Below are 20,472 nucleotides of genomic sequence, written 5' to 3'. Positions count from 1 at the left end.
GGTATTCTTTCCCAGGAAACATCTGTAATACATAACAGCCTTCGGTCTTCTTGAAGGAGTACAGCATTGACTTTGAACATGGCTTTGGAAACTGCGTTGTTTTTTTAATGCATAGATTAACACTATGGACCTCGGTGCCTCCATTTGCTCTTCCTGTGATACTCTATACCAATATGTATAATTATCATATTGTTCGAATTATCATCCTTTTTTCAGCTCTGTATCTGATACGCCTTCTTAGGACTATCGTTGGAAGAGAAAGATAGCCATCCTCTTCAGGGATTGGAGAAGAAATTTAAAGAGAAAAAAAAAAAAAGGAAAAACTTCCACAAGAACAAAATTATTAATACCGGTATTAGTAATTAATGCCCTTGTCGGTGTTGCAATATTATGAAATATGTAAATGGCAGGGCAACAAAGAAGAGAGTCTTAATTTTCATTGCAGCAATTATACTTGATCGTTTTTAGTATGTGTATAGATAGGATGCAATTCTTACTTAGGTAGGAGATAATACCAAAGAGATGCAGAAGGCAATGTTTCCATCCAGTGAAGTCATTCCAAACCCGCCTGTACGTAAATACATTTAACTCTACGGAGGTGCTAAAGACCCAAACCTACGGCTGCCCAAGTGCCCAGGGGCTGGGTGCTGAAGCGGCAGCACGACTTCTCTCGGCGGGGTGCGCACACGGGCTTGCCGACCGCCTCCTCGCTTTTCCCCCCACATTTCGGGACAGAGAGGGAGGGAGGGAGCCCGGCGCCCCGCGGAGAAGCGCCCCAGGTCAGAAAGTCGGGATCCGGCCGTGCTGGCCAGCCCTGGGTAGCCAGGCAGCCCGCGGCGCACTCACGGCTGCCCGGCGCCGACACAGCCTAGGGACAGCGCAACGCGGGACCTGCTGCCGGGGCAGCCGCGGGCGTCAAAGCTGGAGACCCCCCGGGCCGCCTCCCGCTCCGCTCCGCTCCCCGCCCACGGGCCGCCCGGCTCCGGGTCCCCCCGCCGCCCCCCGCTCACCTCGCTCACCCTCGGCAGGGCGCCGCCCGCTGCCGGGGCCGCCCCGGGGCCGGGGCCCGGGCAGGGCGCAGGAGCTGCGGCGGCCCCGCGGCCCCCGGCCCGCCCAGCCCCGCTGCGGGAGGCCCGGGGCCGGCGGCGGCCGGGGGCAGGCGGCGGGGGGCGGCGGGGCCGGGAGGCCGCCGGAGACCGGCCCCGGCCCGCGGGCGCCGGGCAGCGCCCCCAGCACCAGCGCCAGCAGGAGACCGCCGAATGCCATGGTGCCGGTGCCGCCGGCTCGGGCCCATCGCCCCCTCGCACCGCCGCCGTGATGCGAAGGGGGGAGGCGGGGCCGCGGCGTCCCGCTAATCCCCCTCCCTCCCGCCTCCCCGCCGCTCCCCCGCAGCACGGCCTCGGGGGCGCCTCGAGTCCCCCGGCCCTTCTGGCGCCCTGGGGTGTTGGAGGGTTCGCCAGGAGCCGAGGGGGAGCGGGCAGAGCCCGGCCCGGCTGTTACGGGGGAGACATGCACTTAGTGGGGCCGCAGGTAGGGCTGCGGGCACAGCGATGGAGAGAGCCATCAAACAAAGGGGCTGCGAACAAACGCCGCCGGGAGCAACGTCTTCGAGGAGTCAGGTTTATCCCGTGTGCTCTGAATAGCAATCTGCTTACTGCCAGCCGCCGCGGTGGTTTCCGTGAGCTGATCATCTCTGGTTTCTCCCTCCTACCGGCACGGCCGTCAGTTAGTTTCACCTCTGTCTTGTATCGTCCAGCTAAACAATACCATACTGGTTGGGCTGTTTGTTATCCTTTATTTACCACCTACCATACTGGTTGGGCTGTTTGTTATCCTTTATTTACCACCGTTTCTGCTCTCTGCTGTTCATTTTTTGCCAAGTGTGACTCTGCCTGATAGAGCGCACACCCCTTATTTGCCAGTTTGTCTGTCCTGTGAGTTGTCACATTCACCTCTGCAGAGGATCTTTGTCCTCTCCAAATGTTTTTGGCTGAGAAGAGCTCACCTGGCTTCTCTGTGAGCTTATCATTAGTTGCACAACCTTGCCTTGTGGCAAGGGTCTAAGAGAGCGTGCTTCCTGCTTTCCATGCAGGACCCCATGTAACACCATTAAACAGTGGTCTCCCTTCAGCAGCCTTCAAACTGCTCAAAAGGGGCTGAAGGCTGCTTTGCCAATTTAAGCTTTCGCTTATAAGGACAAAAGAGCACCAGTGCTAAGGAAAAGCAGGTACTACAGCATTTGGTATCACCTGTATTCGTTTGAGTTGTGCTGATCTGTGATTAAAGTATTCTTGTGACAATACAGTTGGTACTTTAATCCCTCACGAAGTTAAAGAGCACTCTGCTAGGGTTTCTACAGCAGCGTGACAACTATGCTGTTGCATGTGTCTGTTGCATTTCTGGGTGGGTTTAAGCACACAGGTTGGTCTTGCTTTCTGAGTTTTCTTCTGAGGCACATGTGTATGCATTAGTTTAGAAACTGTCAGGACTGGCAAGAGTGTAATTTGGTCTCAAAAAAAAATGGAGCGTGTACAAGATACTAGCCTGAAAGCAACTCATTATGGCCATTCTTTAATTGTCAGCAAATTCGTTGCTGTCATGGCAAGTCGGTTGCTTTCATTCTTTGGAAGGATGGGTTAAAAGCATGTTCAGCCTAGCTGATTAAGGCTACCTTCACTACCTAGTAAACACTTTTTGGCATTACAATAACAGCAAAATTTAATTTTCCCTGACCTAAGCTCTTTTTTCCCCCCCTCTAGCCTGGAAGAGGCAGGGTTCTGCAGATCAGCACGGGAGCAAGAGAGCAGATGAGTGTGATGAATCTTGTAAAACCCTTCAGGCAAAGCTTTGAGTCTGGTACTTATTCATGTATTCTGATTTCATTTGTCTCCCCTAGGTGTGTGGGCCTGCAGGAATCTCACATGCAGGGAACTTTCTTTGCCTGTGTAGGGTAGGGGAATTTGTATTTTAGGTTACAAAATGGTACTTAAGTGGGGGGCATGGAGGGATGGGAAGAGAAGAGGTTACACAGATGAGAAGGTTAGGAAGCAACATCTTGAAGAAAAGAGTACTTATCATTATGACCCCTTTCCCAAGATGCGATTCAGGTTTAATCGGATAATCCACGTGCACAGGTTCAGACTTGAAGATTTTGATTTTTATCATGGTTTTTGTTTTTGATGTAATCATATAAGGGGAATGAGCTACAGGAAATACTACTTTTGTTAGAATTTACATATTAGGGACTTAGTCCAGTTTCCATTTAAGACACTAAGTAGGCAAGGCTCTTTTCTAAAAATCCCGGAACTAATGGATAAACTGATATAAATTCATTCACAAACTGAATTGAAAAGGAAAGGAAAGGAAAGGAAAGGAAAGGAAAAGAAAAGAAAAGAAAAGAAAAGAAAAGAAAAGAAAAGAAAAGAAAAGAAAAGAAAAGAAAAGAAAAGAAAAGAAAAGAAAAGAAAAGAAAAGAAAAGAAAAGAAGTTACGTTTGCTCAATTAGAAAAATAGGCAATTAAACCTCAAATGGTCTCAGTGGATCTCGAAATTCAATACAATTTTGATCCTGAAATTACAGTATCAAACTTTTCAGAAAATGACGCAAAATGTTGAGAAAATAATACATTTTTTAAAACTGTGCTAGTTCTATGCCCTCAGCAACATTGTGAGATTTAAAGTTAGTAATCTGTATTTGACAAGGCCCACATTTTTATACGGAAAGAAAGGCTTGCTTTGGTCATTTTACACTGGTAGAGAAAATAATCCATTAAAATGACATTACAGTGGGTGAACTGGCTCCATCTGAAACCCATAGCAATTCTGCCCTTTACAAAACATTTCCAACACTTAAGCTTAGTATTTGGATTGCAGCTCCTATGCATGGAGGTAGTACTTCTTGATAGCAGTCCCATGGAAGCCCATCGAATAATGATTATGACCAAAGTTAACAAATCTGTGCTACATACCTAAAAACTTCCATGAGAGTGATTGTAGGAAATCATCTACTAGAATAGGTCTTAATTTGTGTGCAATGCCACAGGGTTGGCTGCTTTTTTCTCTCCTGGTATTTGACAGTCCAAATACCAAACTGTTGATAAAACAAGGAATCATAAATAATTCATAGGTATGAACTGTATAATCTGACTGCTTCAAAAAAAAAAAAAAAGCCCCAAACACCTGCTATATTTCCATGCATAGGTTCATCATATTCATCAGATACCTGAGAAATGCAAATAACAGAAATACTCCCATAATACAGCAGCAGCATGGGTTATTCACATATGCAAAGCTTAAAAGGAAACTTACACAAAAGCTTCCTTTTCCTTAATAGGCACTAATGTTCAATAAATTGTTCTTGTGAACAGGTGAAGGTATCTGATGTGTGGGTTACACTTGCAAAAATATAGTAGTCCTTCTGCATTTGGAAAGCATTTCATACTGAGCATTTAAAACTCAGCTGGAGAATCAGCCTAATTCTGCTCCCATTCAAATCAACAGCAAAATTCACTGATTAGCCTCTTCCTGTGTGCAGTAAAGCTACTTACCTTTATCTTAGAGTGGCTCGTACAGTGTGCTTTCAGCATAGATTTTAGAAAAGCTGAGCATTTCCAGCTGTTGGTGGAATTCAGTTAAAATACTACTGACAAACGAAGTCCTGAGTCAGACCTATTTTACTGCCATGGATGCCCCTAAGCCATGGTATTCCCTCCTGTATTCCCTCTTGAGCAGATTAGAGGTGAAGAGCAATGTAGATGTGAAAGATCAGAGCGAGGGCTGACCTAAGGCAGTGCAGAGGAAAATTCAGTCCCTATATAGAAGTTCTCCCAGGAAATAATTACAAGTACAAAGCAGAGAATGTAGCCAAACAGCTAGGCATAATACATACTGAAATGATTTTCAGAATATCAACCTAGTAATTTCTTGCTATCGTTTCTTCTCACTTTCAAGAGTGCTGGGGCCAATAGATCAGCCGCTGGAATCAATGGAAAAAATTATACACGACCTAGTGGGCACTGAGTGAGATCAAACAGCAGCAGACAGGCTCTGAAGACAGGATTAGGAGAGGAAGCAAGGCTTCACATAAAGGAGATTTCCATGGTGAAAGTGGGCCACAGAATGGGTGCTGTAATGAGTCAACATTTTTAGGGTATAAATCAGCACTCGTATAGAATATTTTTATTCAGTAATCTCATTCTTTTTAACAAACACAGGCAGCAGAAATTTGAAGTCCTGCCAAGTGTGAGTCAAAAGTAATTTGGGTTCATACTTATATGGAAGAGAATAGGCCTTTTGTCTGTAATTGTATATAAGGTCCATAGGGTGACCCCACATTAGAGAGGATGTAAGTGAACAGCCTGCAATTGATGAGGTTTCCATTACCACATAACGCAGTGCGCACAGGAATGAGATCACAGAAAAACCTTTTTTAAAGTGTCAAGTATTTTCTTGTACAACAGGATAAATTCATATTATAACGTAGGAAGTACCTCAATTTCCTGGAACAATTCAATACATAGGTATATATATATACGTGCCTGAAACTGGATTATTCAGGCATCCATGAAGTGAATTTAAAACTGAAAAGTAATTGAATCTTGCAAAAGCGATGAACACTTTTTGTTTAATACAGCGAGTGAAAAAAATGCTGAGATAACTGAGATAATTTTGATACGTCCAACATAACTGGATGTAATTTTAAAAGTATCATAGTTTTCCACAGGAAAAAAAAATGGTTATTTGGATAGCAGTAAAAATATAAAGATATTTGTTTAAATTAAAAATAAAAATAAAAATACTGCAGTCAGTAGAGTAGAGGCTCTAATTCTACAAATAAGTAACCTCATTCTTAGTAAGTTAACATCTGCATACTGTAATGTGTCCATGTGTAAAGTAGGCTACACGAGTACGATGTGTAAAACTTTGGATGGCAGAAGAAATAATTTATCCATGCTGTTGCTCCTATTTCAATCACACAGAGCAGCATACAAGAGGTCCAACATACAGTCTTGTTCGGGCAGTCACAGTGTGATGGTGTTTGCAGCAGGAGCAAGCCCCAGGCACACCTTTGTGTTCCTCTCCTCACCAGGCCGTTTGGCAGATCCCAGGTGTGCTGTGCCATGGAGACGTTGCAGCTGAGCGGGGAGCGAGACTCAAGTGCAAGATTTGGCGTGCACCAGCACAGCTGTATAAATGCTGCAGAAGTGCTGCTTTATTTCCTGGTGCTCAGAGGAGGAGGTCAATATGGCATCGTGTGCTGCAGGCTGTTAACTAGGCGAAAGGTGAGTTTGTGAGGCCATTCTATAAATAAGCACACATAAAGAGGAAAGGATATGCTAAAAGAGCATTTGGAATGGAAAATGGCGTTTGTTAACATTTGTAAATCTTAAGGATTTGCTAAAAAATGGAACTTTAGATGGAACTTTAGTTTCTAACGTGACTACCTTGGATGCATATGATTTTGGGCACTTGATTCAGTCAGTCTGTCCTTTAAGGAAGCTCTGTGATACGTTCTGTTCTCATGCTGGAGAAACAACCCACTTCAAAAGAAAAAAAGATCAATAGGCAGGCTGCACCTTTGTTAAAATATTTAAAATTTGTTGAAATGTTTAACATTTTGGCTTAGATCTAAGAGAGATAAGGTGAGAAAAAAGAGGTTTTTTTGTTTGTTTGTTTTCCTGCCTTCATCATCATACAACATACATTTTAGATTCTTTTTTCATGTAGAAAGTGGCCTGTACGTTAGTCAACATTAGGTCAGCCTACCATGGAACTGGGTGAAGCCTTTTGTATTCAAAACACCCCCCGTCAGTGAAGACAACTGTTTCACAGAGCTGAGATATATGACCTTCTACAATTTCCTCTGACATTCATGCTGTAGAAGGTTCCCTGGTGTAAACAATAGTTTATAAATGCAGTTTCTTAAATAAGTTCTTCTCTCATTAGTAATCCAGGTAGTCCTATCACTATTATTTATGTCTGGAATGGTAGCAGGTATCTTCTCTTTGGAATGAAAACATTTCCTAGTAATATATCTCAGAATATTGTACTTCATTGTTGTGCAATGAAATTGCCTATGAAATGAAAGTCACATAGCACAGAAAGAGAAGTCAACCAGGCTTGGATTGTGTTTTCATCTCTAACCTAACCCTAGTGTCAGCTTCCCACTAGCAGCAATGGAACGAGGCATTTCTCATTTTTCCTGCAAGGATTTCTCTGTTCTGCATGAAATCCTACAGCACTGTGTGTATAATGTATAAATAAATCTTTTTTTTCCATAATTTCAGAGGGATGCAAGAATAACTTATGTGCTGAGCTAGAGTTAGATATATGAAGTGACCCTTCAAGTATTTGATTTATCTTAATTAACTTAAGATTCTGTTACTGGGAATGAGAGAGGATAAAGTGAGTCAGAGCTTTATTTTTACCGTTATGCATAAACGTGCATAATGCAAGCATAATACATCCGTATTGCAAGCATGGGTCTTTAATAAATTATCACTAATACACAATTAAAATATAACTAGCTTATTAAAACATATAAAACAAGCATAAAAAGGGGTGGAAAAGATAAATACTTATTGAATTAGGAATAGTTTTGTCCATGAAGCCATATTTAGCCTGTTATAGAGCTTGAATTTCTGACTGTTTTTGATCTTGAAAAGCTGCCAGCACTTCAGATTAGCATAAGCCTTACCATAAGGGCATTTGGTCTACAAATGGAAGTACAAAGCAAGATGTTCCTTTTTCCATCATTCCCCTCCTCTGTGTGTATGCAGCTATAATCTGGTCCATATGGTTTATTTATTTAACAGAAAAATATTTTGGGAGGTACCTATTTTTAAAATAAAAATCTGGTTTATACATCTGTAATTTTTATATACGCTTCTTCAATGTGATCTTAACTCAATAGATTTGACTTTTAAGACTCTGTAAAATGTCCTATTAACATAAAAATATTGCTATATTTTTCAAAAGAGGTGTTAACATGTTTCAGTACACATTTTCCCAAAGGGACACAGAGGTATCAAACGTAATTCCCCAGACACTTACTGTAATATAGATTTGCTCTCCTGTCCAGCTCCAAGTGCTGGAATATAGTTGAGGATGTGAGGAATTTCACATTTGTCCAAAAGTCATGGTTTTCATCTGTAATTTTTGATCAGAGCACTGAAAAACTTTTAAAAAGATTTCACTACTGTATATAATTTGAGAAGTTCATTGTATATTAACTTGAAAACAATTAGTCGCACAAAGTTGAAACAAAAAGAAAGCAGGATTTTGCCAGTTCTTATTTTCAGACACAAATTATTTTTTCTATCAAGATTATAAAGAGAGACCTGACCTACCGTGGAGACATTGGTGTCTCTTCTGCTAAGTGTTGCATATTCTTGACTCCCCACTGAAACAGGTGTTTGGTCAATACTGCCCAACTTCAGTCCTTCCTATTTTTAGTGGGTTTATTTGTTTGTTTGTTTTTTAAAATAACAACTTGATTTTTCTGGATAATGCAATTAAAATTCCATTTTGTTGTTGTTGAGGAATAAATCATGACAGCTGCATTCTCCTATCCTTAGTAGCAGTTTACAACATAAGAACACGTGAATGTTCCTGTTTCCCCTATCTAATGAAGGGAAAGCTAAGAAAACCATTTGTACTTACTTGATTCAGGGAGGTTGGGATTTGTAATTAAAAAATTAATCTTGCGCTACCAAGAAGAGATTCTAGAAATTTTAATTCTTCCCTCACAAGGGTATTGAAAGCACCTGGAAATAACCAGCACATGTTCATAATACATGTTTGTTACATGTTCTCTTTTGGGTTTGTATTGGAAACAGTAGGGCTAATTTTAAAATATTTTTTCTTTCACTTGCAATTTCAATTAGTTGCCAAGTTTCACAGTTACAAAGTAGAGTGTATTTTATAAGTGTTTATGAACCATGTCCAGTTTGCCGTATTAGTTAAGAATTTCTTCAAAATCAGTGAATCTTCTCATGTTAGTGAATAGTTTTTGTACGTTACAAAGACAATCATTAGGTTGCCCATATTCTTTACAATTTTTTAAAATATAAATTTCCATAGCTCCTAGCTTGCTTTCACAAATATACACATATTTGCTTGAGCAACCATTGCACATTGAACAGTATTTTAAAGTGATACCTAAAGGTGTATTTGCTATTTGTGCCTCCTTTCGACATTTTAGTTGAAATTTTCAAATACAACTACCTAAGTTTTAAAATACATAAAATGAGGATACTATCTACCAGGTGGAAGGAGATCATGTATAAAGTGGGACTGACCTTGCACTACTGAACTATGACTCTTGGAGTTGGAACAATGCTGGCATTGCGCAGACCTGTTGTGTGCATTTACACTTAGATTGTCTTCATTACTGCAGAATATGGAAAATGTCTGTCAGGAACTTTGGGAAGGGCATGGAAGGAAGGTGATGAAGAAAGTGGGCAGAGAAGCCACAATCCACTGCTGTAGCTGTTGGCAAAACAAACTGCTTTCTTATAATCTGCATTGTTGGCTTAATCATCCCTCATTCTTTCCTGACTTCTGACTGGTGTCCCTTCCTCTCTCTCCTGATCCCTCTTGTCCCATCATGATTTCCTCATTGCTATTTTTTGATAATCTACTGGCAATGTGGAATTACACATTCCAATTTAATAATTTCATGTTTAGTCATCTTGATTGGGATAATGATTTTTCATTAGGTAAAAAATGAAAATTAAACCCATTGGATTATGAAAACCCAAGGATTTTTGCCATGGGTATAGTTATACAAAAGATATATAGTGACTTCTTATGTTTTTATGTTGATCAGCTTAGCACACCCTTTTTTTTTTTTTTTGTAAATAAAATAAACACTGTGTACACATTACTTTTTGGATATTAGCCTTGCAAAATTTTTTTTATTTTGCCCAGTGCATCCTGGTGTGTAACTAAATCCTGCTAGACTAAATACACAGGTTTTATTCACTAGAAATACTAAGTTTATTAATTGTAAGTTCCCAAAATCTCTTGTTTTTAATATTATTCTTGTCCTGTTTTGGAAACAGGTTCGAGTTTTGCTATTAGTTTCAACAGAATCTTTGTTTGGCCATTAGATATCAAACAAGTAACTCCTGTTTGGAACTGTAGGAGATGGACTTGCAACTCAGATCATGAGTAGTTCATGTTTGCACCTTCTTTTTTCTGTACACATAGATTTTTCTTCCCGAAGCTTCCTTCCAAATTTCCTAGAACCCAGGAAAAGTAAAAAGCAGGAGAATAACTTACTTCTGCAGGATTTAACTACAAGCCATCTTCTGGAGTAACAGTTTCATTGTTCAGATTTCTTTACTGCCCTCTGTCTGTACCTCTGGTACTTCTGAGGCTGTGTTGCACATTTGCTGGGAAAAAAAAAAAAAGCAACACTAAAAAAAAAAAAAAAAAAAAGCTAAGTCAAACAAACATTTTTTAGCTAGATCGTTTTCCTGATCTGGTTCGTTGCACAGCCACACAAAAACCAGAATGGGTTGTCATGAATGTGGAAATAAGGGGCTGTTAGTGTGCTGTAAACTTAAATAAGAAAGTATTAACATGTAGATAATGAAAAATGCAGGATTCATAGAAGCAATTAATTAATGATGCTGTAAATGCTCTGAAACACACATAAGCAAATGGGAGACTAGAAAAAAAAAAAGGTAAACAATAAGTTCAGGAATATGTTTGTATATAACCTGTATATTTTAACTATATCATGCTGATGCAAACTACTCCAGCCTAATTAGCTATGGAGATATGCAGGAAAACATTAAATAATACTAAAATACAAAATGGAAAAGTACAGAGCGTATGATGTAATAGATAAGAATGGAATACGAAGACTTCAGACATGAGACTTTTAGTATACAAAGCTTATACTGTAATGTTCTGTAAATAGCATAATCTACTCACCTTTATTGTAATTTAGGAACATCAAAACATCTGAGACAAAGTAAGGGTGGTATAATCACGTAAAATATGTACCAGTACTTTATTTAAACATAAACATGTATAGCATTGTTTTGTAAGTATTATAGGACACATTTCTGTCTGTAAGATAAAACTGGGAGTATACTTTTAATATCTTGTGCGAGAAACAAAGGGAAAGAGGAAAAATGATACATAATATTTTCTCATCTCAGTGCTGATAGATTTAAGTCTGTAAGTTCATACTGACATGTATAGAAATAAGTTTCTTTGTTATTCAAAACATAACACACTTCTTCACACTTCTTTAACACTTCGAATTATAATAATAAAGCCCGCGGATGTCATGTAATTAGATTTATACTGCCCTTGAGGGGAGTGGATCAAATTCTGCTCAGTGTTAGAACATGTAACATTGAAGTTCTGGCAGTTACTGGAGATTTTGCAGCACTGGAGTCCTGCCGCACTCACTGAGGGCTAATTTTTGGGCAGTTTTAAAATGAGAAGGAGGAAATACATATCTAGGTGTAATATAACATCCATGTGTTTGCAACATAAACCTGCATTCCCTGCACTCTCCACATTCTATTTTTTGAGGCATATACACAGACATTTTAGTTAAAAAGCCAGTTGTATCTTAACACACTCTGAAGGTGTTGGGAAGCCAGTAATGCATGACCTCTCCAAGCAAATGAGGTTTTCACAGAATCACAGAATTGTCTAGGTTGGAAGAGACCTCCAAGATCATCTAGTCCAACCTCTGTCCTAACACTAACAAGTCCTCCACTAAACCATATCACTAAGGGCTACATCTAAACGTCTTTTAAAGACCTCCAGGGATGGTGACCCAACCACCTCCCTGGGCAGCCCATTCCAATGCCTAACAACCCTTTCAGTAAAGAAGTTCTTCCTAATACCCAACCTAAACCTCCCCTGGCGCAACTTTAGCCCATTCCCCCTCGTCCTGTCACCAGGCATGTGGGAGAATAGACCAACCCCCACCTCTCTACAGCCTCCTTTAAAAGGTACCTATAGAGAGCGATGAGGTCTCCCCTGAGCCTCCTCTTCTCCAGGCTGAACAACCCCAGCTCCCTCAGCCACTCCTCGTAAGACTTGTTCTCCAGACCTCTCACCAGCTTCGTTGCCCTCCTCTGGACTCTCTCGAGCGCCTCCATGTCCTTCTTGTAGCGAGGAGCCCAGTACTCGAGGTGCGGCCTCACCAGAGCCGAGTACAGGGGCACAATCACTTCCCTAGACCTGCTGGCCACACTGCTTCTTATACAAGCCAGGATGCTGTTGGCCTTCCTGGCCACCTGAGCACACTGCTGGCTCATGTTCAGCCGACTCTCAACCAGTACTCCCAGGTCCTTCTCTGCCAGGCAGCTTTCCAACCACTCATCTCCCAGCCTGTAGCGCTGCTTGGGGTTGTTACGTCCCAGGTGCAGGACCCGGCACTTGGCCTTGTTGAACTTCATACAGTTGGCCTCAGCCCAACGGTCCAGCCTATCCAGATCCTCCTGCAGAGCCTTCCTACCCTCGAGCAGATCGACACACACACCTAACTTGGTGTCGTCTGCAAACTTACTGAGGGTGCACTCGATCCCCTCATCCAGATCATCGATAAAGATATTGAAGAGGACTGGCCCCAGCACTGAGCCCTGGGGGACTCCACTAGTGACCGGCCTCCAACTGGATTTGGCTCCATTCACCACAACTCTTTGGGCCCGGCCATCCAGCCAGTTTTTAACCCAACGAAGCGTATGCCAGTCCAAGCCACGAGCAGCCAGTTTCTTGAGGAGAATGTTGTGGGAAACGATGTCAAAAGCCTTACTGAAGTCAAGGTAGATCACATCCATAGCCTTCCCCTCATCCACCAAGCACGTCACTTGGTCATAGAAGGAGATCAGGTTTGTCAAGCAGGACCTGCCCTTTATAAACCCATGCTGACTGGGCCTGATCGCCTGGTTGCCATGCAAGTGCCGCGTGATGACCCTCAAGATAATCTGCTCCATGAGCTTCCCTGGCACTGAGGTCAAGCTAACAGGCCTATAGTTCCCGGGTCTACCCTCTGACCCTTCTTGTAGATGGATGTCACATTTGCTAGCCGCCAGTCGACTGGGACCTCCCCTGATAGCCAGGACTGCCGATAAATGATGGAAAGCGGCTTGGCCAGCTCCTCCGCCAGTTCTCTCAGTACCCTCGGGTGGATCCCATCCGGCCCCATCGACTTGCGTACATCCAAGCGCTGTAGCAGGTCGCCAACCATTTCCTCGTGGATAGTGAGGGCCACATCCTGCTCCCCATCCCCTTCCACCAGCTCAGGGTACCAGGTATCCAGAGAACAACCGGTCTTGCCGCTAAAGACTGAGGCAAAGAAGGCATTAAGCACCTCAGCCTTTTCCTCATCTCTCGTCACTAAGTCTCCCCCTGCATCCAGTAAAGGATGGAGATTCTCCTTAGTCCTCCTTTTTGTGTTGATGTATTTGTAAAAACGTTTTTTGTTATCTTTAACGGCAGTAGCCAGATTGAGCTCCAAATTTTGGGGGCTCAGGGGACCAATTTGGCTAAAATTCTTGCTAATTCAAAAGGACGATTGTGATTAGTTTCATGGTTCGTTGAATCTGTATAAAGACTGTGTTAATCTATTTCTTAAAATATGGATGTAACTGTTGGCAAGCTATGGGGATGACTATAGTGTGCAAGGTAGCATCTTTGAAATTGCATATGCTTAGCACCTAAATCCTTACAGTGAGAGGTACCAGGCACACATCGTTATAGCTCCAGAAGAATAAACAAATAAATAAATAAATAAATAAATAACACAACAATATGCTACAGTGAGGAAGATGAGTTCGGGTCATATTGTGCCAACCTTATTCACATTTAATAGTATGGTCTATTCTCTGTGAATAGTCCCAGTGACTTCAGTGGAACTCTTAATGGCAGAAGGGATTGTGTGAGCTGCGATGGTGCAGTACAACTGTCTTGTGGCCTCACGAGTGCTGAAATGCCCCAAATGCCCAGGTTACATGGGAATTATGGAGCAAATTCACAGTTCTGAGGTCCATGGCTGTATGTGGTTTACCTTAAAGCATATGGACAAGTGGGTACTTAGTTTCTGCAGTAGGTAACCAAAAAAGAGGTTAGCAAAAGAGAAAAAATGTAAAACAGCTTGCTTTCTCAGCTTTCTCACTTCCCAGCCCCCCCCGCCCCCCCCAACTAAATCTTACCTTTTGGTGTAGAAATGAACACAAAGGAAAGAAAGAATGAAGGAGTTTATTTCTGTCGCACTAGAAGCTTACAAAAAAAAATAGCTGTTGCATGAGCAGAAGCATTTTACAAATGTCAGCATATACAGCTTTTGGTGGTATAGTGATAAGACTACATATAGTTAACATTAAAAGTTCAGTCAGTGGAGGTTCATATGATAGAAGGTATAGAACAGCTCAGGTTGGAAGGGGTCTTAAAGCCCATCCAGTTCCACCCCCTCTGCCACAGGCAGGGACACCACCCACTAGATCAGGGTGCCCAGGGCCTTGTCCAGCCCGGCCTTGAACACCTCCAGGGATGGGGCACCCACAGCTTCTCTGGGCAACCTGTGCCAGTGCCTCACCACTCTCAGTGAGGAATTTCCTTCAAGTTGTTAGATGGAAATTCCCTGTACTCCTGTGCAGAGAAGGAACAATATCTGTTCCGCTGAGCTGCTTTCAGAGTAGCTGATTTTTCATTTTAATTGTAGTGCTAAAAATGAAACAGGGAGGCTTTTGCTTTTAACTAAAAAATAAAATTAGTAATTTTAAGTGAAACAATTTCACCTTCAAAGTAGAATCAAGTAAATAAAAAAACTATATTAATAATCTGAAATGAATTTCTAAATAGGACATCTTGAATTAAAAATATATTCTATGTTTTTCTTAATTTGAAGATTTTAGGAAAAAATGTTTATTGGAGAAACTTTAAAAAGTGAGGATCATTTTAATTCCCAACAATTTAGCAAATTCAGTACAAGTTCTTAAAATGTTCTTTTGACCTATCCACATTTTTCAGCAAAATAAAATTCAGATCAAAAAGCTTCTCCAACTCTACTCCAATGCTGCAGCCCTTCTGGCAATGCTGAACACAGCTTGAAGAAAACAGAACAATGTTTTGCTCTGAACTTTAAAAAAACTAAATGAGTTTATTCTGTGTATTTTTAAAATATTTCTCTATAAGTTACTTATTCTTGCTGACAAAGTAGGATGAAATATGACACCATGCAAAAGCAAAGAAATGAAATTCGCTCTTTCAAAATTCCTTCCTATAGCCTCTTCCAAGTTCGTAAGGAGGCTGTGATGAGCTGGTCCAGTGGTGCCTGCTCTCATGCTGTGAGCAACACGCAACACCAAGGCTTCATGTTGATTACGAAGGACATATACAATGCTGGATTGAATGGCAATGAAATTTGATCTAAATGAAGTGTGAAATCACAGTACATGTCTGTCAAAATATCCAAACAGCATGGTATGGTGTTTATGAAGGCTCTATTTAGGCTGTGTGTTGCCTTACTGAGGGCAAGTAGTACTGGGCCTAATAAAACCTCTGTTGGGCCTAAGTTACTTCTAAGAGATTTTTAAACAAAACGTGAACTACCATAGGGAGTTTGTACAGGTGCATGGTTGTAGTGCTTTTGCAATATGCCCTTAAGGTCAGGTTTGCCATTTTGTAGAGACACAGCTTCAGGCACAGCCACAGTCACAGCTGTTATGGATACTCTTGCTTATTCAAAATGGACCCCAAAATTGAAGATGCCAACTTTTAAAGATGCTTTTAAAGAGGTAGATCTAGGTACTTGACTAGAAACATGGGAAAAGGGTCATGCAATAGGAAGAGCCTATGATTATTCCATGCTAACAATTTCCTGTTTGTCTGATTAAAGAGAGAACATGCTCTTTTATTTAATTTATTTGGACCATTCACTGCTTTTAATTAAGTAATTTATTGAGCATCTATTTGGGCATTATTTTGAGGCTTGGAATGTGAAGAATTACTAAGGTGAGAATAGTGATAAAATAAGCAACTTGGGCCTACTTCTCTTCAATTTTTATAACCATTTGTACTGATGCAAAATAAACAAGATTTTTTTTTGCTAAATGGAATAGATTAGGCTTGAATAGATGTCAGTACAACACAAATCCCAAATTGCTTTGAAATTCTACCATTATTTGGTAGTGTTCTATAAATAATTTATAGTGCTATAAATGGTTAAACAAAGTAGCGTAGAAAGTCTCCTAGAAGCTGGAAGTAGATACCAGTATGATGGAAGACAGGATTAGAATTGTCTCAACAATAGAAATAATTAAAAACATAGGATACAGTTCAGTAGAGAGAAGTGAAGGATAAGATAATCAGGAATAACCAGTTAAACAAGAAGAGGATGAGAAAACAGTTGGTTTCTTAAATCTGAAGGAGCAAATCTGGGTAATGGATCAGAGCTGAATGAAGTTTAACAAAATCATTTGTTGCAAAAATGAGGAAACCTGCACTGATATCCCTGAACAGGTCTGGAGCCTACAGCGCATACTACACCAGGTCTGTATTTCACACATCATTGCGGCTGAATGCCTCATTTTGTAAAAAAAGCCGTTTGAGAAAGAGGTGACTCGATCAGATGAAACTGCAGGAGGGAAAGAGATCAGAAGTCTCTGTCCACAGGACAGTAGGGTGAGAAGAAATGCAGCAGCAGTCTTCCCAGACAGCATGGACTGTTGGAGAAGAGAAACAAATAAATTCTGAACGCTCGTGGTGAGCAGCATGAAGTATATTTCTCTTGCTGTCTGTATGAAGTAGCAGTTATAAATTCCAGCAACAAATATTCAGACTGCAGAGTAGCCAAAAAAAAATCTAACTGTAAGTACCATGAATTCTGGCATGGATTGCCCAGGGAAGCTGATGCATCTCCAGCACTGCACGTTTGTAGGTTTGACACAATGTTCGGGGTGGCATCAGTATGAGGATGAGTTAGACAATTTGATTTGTTCTTTTTGATGATTCCATGGTAAGGTTCAAGGACATAGAAAATCATGATGTAGTGAAAACACACCAGTATCAGTAATCAAGCTCATACCTGTAGATTGGAGTATGGTATGGTATATGCATGTGTGTAGCTCTTCTTCACTTCAGATGAGCAAATTTTGGCCTGATCATTATTTTAAAAGAAAAAAACAAACAAACAAAAAAAAGACCACAGATTGCAGACTAAGCTCAGAAACCCAAAAGGGTGGTGTGCACAGAAAATAAAGGCAAGGAACATCCTGCAAAAATACAGACTTTTAATTTGGAAGCAGTGTATGTATATAGCATAACATTTTCTATAGCCATTAGTGTCTGTAAAGATTAGCTTGTCTTAGCAACCAGTTCTAAAAACGGAATGCAAGCTCACACTACCTTCATCGTATCACCTCCAGGAGGAAGTGATTTTGTTACTGTGCAGGCACTTCCACTGTATTCATTACAGCCAACAGTATCAAATAAGCGTGCAATAGTATGGGATGGCATTTCCTTTTCCATAACATTTCCATAGATAGGAGAGTATAACTAGTAATGTATTCTCTAAGGAGATAATAAATCACCTCTTGGTATTTTTTTAACAGTTAAAAGCTCCATCATTTTCCTATGATGCGCAATCACTGAGAAACGTGGACGTTGGAAGTGTTGCTTCTGCATTAGTCTGCAGTGTTCTAATTTCCTTTTCCTCATGTATCTTTCTCTGTTTCACGTGTGACCTGCGTAACGTCATCGGTGTGGATACTGCTTGTATCGTGGTACTGGGATGGCACCTGGCACCAAGATACTGGGAGAGGAACACCGTGCAGCATGTAACAGAGCTGAAGGTCGCTGTGCAGCTGTGGTGCCCACATCTTTTGGTCCAACAATTACAGGTAAAAATGGTCCATGTCATCGAGGCCCTGGAGCGTGTCCAGAGCAGGGCTACGAAGCTGGTGAGGGGCCTGGGACACAAGTCCTGTAGGGAGTGGCTGAGGGAGCTGGGGGTGTTTAGTCTGGGGAAGAGGAGGCTCAGGGCAGACCTTATTGCTCTCCGCAGCTGCCTGAAAGGAAGGTGTGGGGAGCTGGGGGTCGGCCTCTTCTCACAGGTAACCAGTGATCGGGCTAGAGGGAATGGCCTCAAGTTGCACCAGGGGAAGTTCCGGTTGGAAATGAGGAGACATTTCAGAAAGAGCAGTCGGGCATTGGGGCGGGTTGCCCACGGAGGTGGTGGCATCACCATCCCTGGGGGTGTTCAAGGAAAGGTTGGACGTGGTGCCTGGGGACATGGCCTAGCGGGTGACGCTGGCGGCAGGGGGTGGTTGGACCAGCTGATCCCGCGTTATTCCGTGATTCCAGGCCCCGCTGCCCTCAACCAACATGGCCCCGGCCACTCCTCCGCCACGGCGCTCCCCCATTGGCAGAAGGGGCGGAAGTGACGCACGGTCGGGATCCCGGCGGCGCGGCGCGGCGCGGCGCGGTGCGGCGGGGATGAACAGCCGGCTGCAGGAGATCCGCGAGCGGCAGAAGCTGCGCCGACAGCTCCTGGCCCAGCAGGTACCGACGGGCCCTGCCCGCCCCGCCCCGCCCCGCCCCGCCCCTGCCGCGCCGCGCGCGCGGGCCCCGCCCTCTCCCCACGCGCAGCGCCAGGTGCGGCCGTGCCGTTAACGGTCGCCGGCCGCCGTTGGGGGCGGGGGGGGGGGGGGGGGGGTGGCGGTGCCCGGCAGGGGTTCGGGGCGCGCAGCTCTCCGGTGGGTGCTGGGGCGGGGACCCGGGCGTGAGCTTGTGCTGCCTCTCCTCCAGCTGGGAGCCGAAAGCGCGGACAGCATCGGCGCCGTGCTGAACAGTAAGGATGACCAGCGGGAGATCGCCGAGACCAGAGAGACGTGTCGGTCAGTATCGGCCTGCCCCCGCCGTCAGCAGGCAGCCCTCTGTGCTTTCTAACTGCTAGGAGAGTAGGGCGAGGTCGCTTTCCAGGCAGCAAAGTGAGAGTATACCACTTATGTATAAACATACAAGTCGGTGAAAGGCAGTGCCTGAATTACTCACATCCGAACTTTTAATGAGATGTGTACAGTTTAGTCAAAACCTCTAACATCAGTTCACAAATCAACACTCTTCTTGTGTTAGAAAGTTTCTGTGAAGCTGAACTGAGGTGTTAGTTTAGGCTATGCTGCCTGCACTGCCCCACAGCTCTCACTAAGAGCAGTTACAGTGCAGTTTAGTTTAAAAGTTCTTACAGTTTGAGAGAAACGTTCAGTTAAAAACTAGGATGGAGTAGCTGGTGCTTATTGATTCTCACATGTAAGTAATGCAGATTTTCATGTGTGAGCAGGCCCAATTTGCGATAGGTACTGCCTCAGTTAGCATAAGCTGTACCTGTTAGAACAGAAGAACAACGACACAAGGTAGCTCTTGTCAGGAGTCTTGTCATTAGGAAGATGTACTTGTGTCAAGTATTCTGAGAGGGGAACAACTTCCCCTATGTGAAGTTTCAGAAGCATTTCAAACTAATGGAAGCAGGCAGCTAAGACAGATCTTCAGCGATTTCAGAAATGTTCTCTCTGGAGTGTTAGAAGCTGTTTTGTATGAGGATTTTTATGCATGTTTTTAGGGCTTCTTATGATACTTCTGCTCCAAATGCAAAACGCAAATATCCAGATGAGGGAGAAGCTGATGAAGAAGAGATTGAAGAATATAAGGTAGGACAAAAAGGAAAAAGTGACTTTTTTCTTCTCTGGTACTCATGCTTCCCTGAGAGGCACATAAAGTGCATGTATGTGTGCATGTATAAATAAAAATAAATGGGATGTGTATAGGTTCTTTAAATATTCGTGAGGGCTGAAGTAGTTGCTAAGCCATTCTCCATCATATTACAAAAGTCATGGTAGTAGGGTGAAGATCCCAGTGACTGGAGAAAAGGGAATATTACACCCATTTTAAAGAAGGGTTATAAGGAGAACTTGGGAACTACTGAGCAGTCATTGTCACCTCCGTGCCTGGTGAGATCATGGAACAGATCCTCCTGGATGTTACAACAAAACGTGTGGAATACAGGGAGGTGACCAATCTAGCAGCCTTCTGCAGTGGAGTGACTGCATCAGTGGACAAGGGAAGAGCTACTGATGTCATCTACCTGCATTTCTGTAAAGCTTTTGATACAGTTTCCCACAGTATTGTTGCAACTAAATTGGGGTGATGTGAGTTTGATAGATGGGCTGCTAAAGAGTAAAGGATTGTCTGCATGGCCGTGTCCAGAGAATTATAGTCAGCAGCTCAGTGTCCGATGGGAAGCCACTAATTAGAGTGGTGCCCCCCAAGGGTCTGTGCTGGGGCCAGCACTACTGAATACTTTCATCAGTGATGTAGATGGTAGGATTGACTGTGCCTTCAGCAGGTTTGTGGGTGACAGCAAGCTGAATGGTGCAGTTGATATGTGAGAGGGAAGGGATGCCATCCAGAGGGACCTCGTGAACCTCCTGAAGTTCACCA

At 42.8% G+C, this 20,472-nt stretch overlaps 3 protein-coding genes across 7 annotated transcripts in view; 2 read left to right on the top strand and 1 right to left on the bottom strand.

The window, feature by feature from the left end:
* Nucleotides 1-1,622, bottom strand: part of PRSS12 (serine protease 12) — a 44,063-nt gene extending 42,441 nt beyond the window's left edge. For 4 of the 5 annotated variants that reach the window (XM_080589111.1, XM_080589108.1, XM_080589109.1 and 1 more), the window contains exon 1: nt 1,011-1,622. In XM_080589111.1, the coding sequence (XP_080445237.1) occupies nt 1,011-1,266 (256 nt within the window). In that variant the 5' untranslated portion in view covers nt 1,267-1,622. The remainder of the gene's footprint in view (nt 1-1,010) is intronic. The other variant, XM_080589112.1, reaches the window with a different exon arrangement.
* LOC308193935 (bifunctional heparan sulfate N-deacetylase/N-sulfotransferase 3) overlaps nt 1-10,421 on the top strand; it is a 389,183-nt gene extending 378,762 nt beyond the window's left edge. The window contains exon 28 of the transcript XR_013950072.1: nt 6,089-10,421. The gene's annotated coding sequence lies outside the window, so the exon portion shown is untranslated. The remainder of the gene's footprint in view (nt 1-6,088) is intronic.
* METTL14 (methyltransferase 14, N6-adenosine-methyltransferase non-catalytic subunit) overlaps nt 6,234-20,472 on the top strand; it is a 36,280-nt gene continuing 22,041 nt past the window's right edge. The window contains exons 1-5 of the mRNA XM_080589113.1: nt 6,234-6,281; nt 17,786-17,876; nt 18,340-18,537; nt 18,784-18,872; nt 19,595-19,682. Coding sequence (XP_080445239.1) covers nt 18,361-18,537; nt 18,784-18,872; nt 19,595-19,682 — 354 coding nt within the window. The 5' untranslated portion in view covers nt 6,234-6,281; nt 17,786-17,876; nt 18,340-18,360. The remainder of the gene's footprint in view (nt 6,282-17,785; nt 17,877-18,339; nt 18,538-18,783; nt 18,873-19,594; nt 19,683-20,472) is intronic.

Source organism: Anser brachyrhynchus, assembly GCF_964034855.1.
Source record: "Anser brachyrhynchus genome assembly, chromosome: 4".
NCBI classification, from domain to species: domain Eukaryota; kingdom Metazoa; phylum Chordata; class Aves; order Anseriformes; family Anatidae; genus Anser; species Anser brachyrhynchus.
The sequence above is the reverse complement of the archived record's forward strand: the minus strand, read 5'-3'. Positions and strand labels throughout refer to the sequence as shown.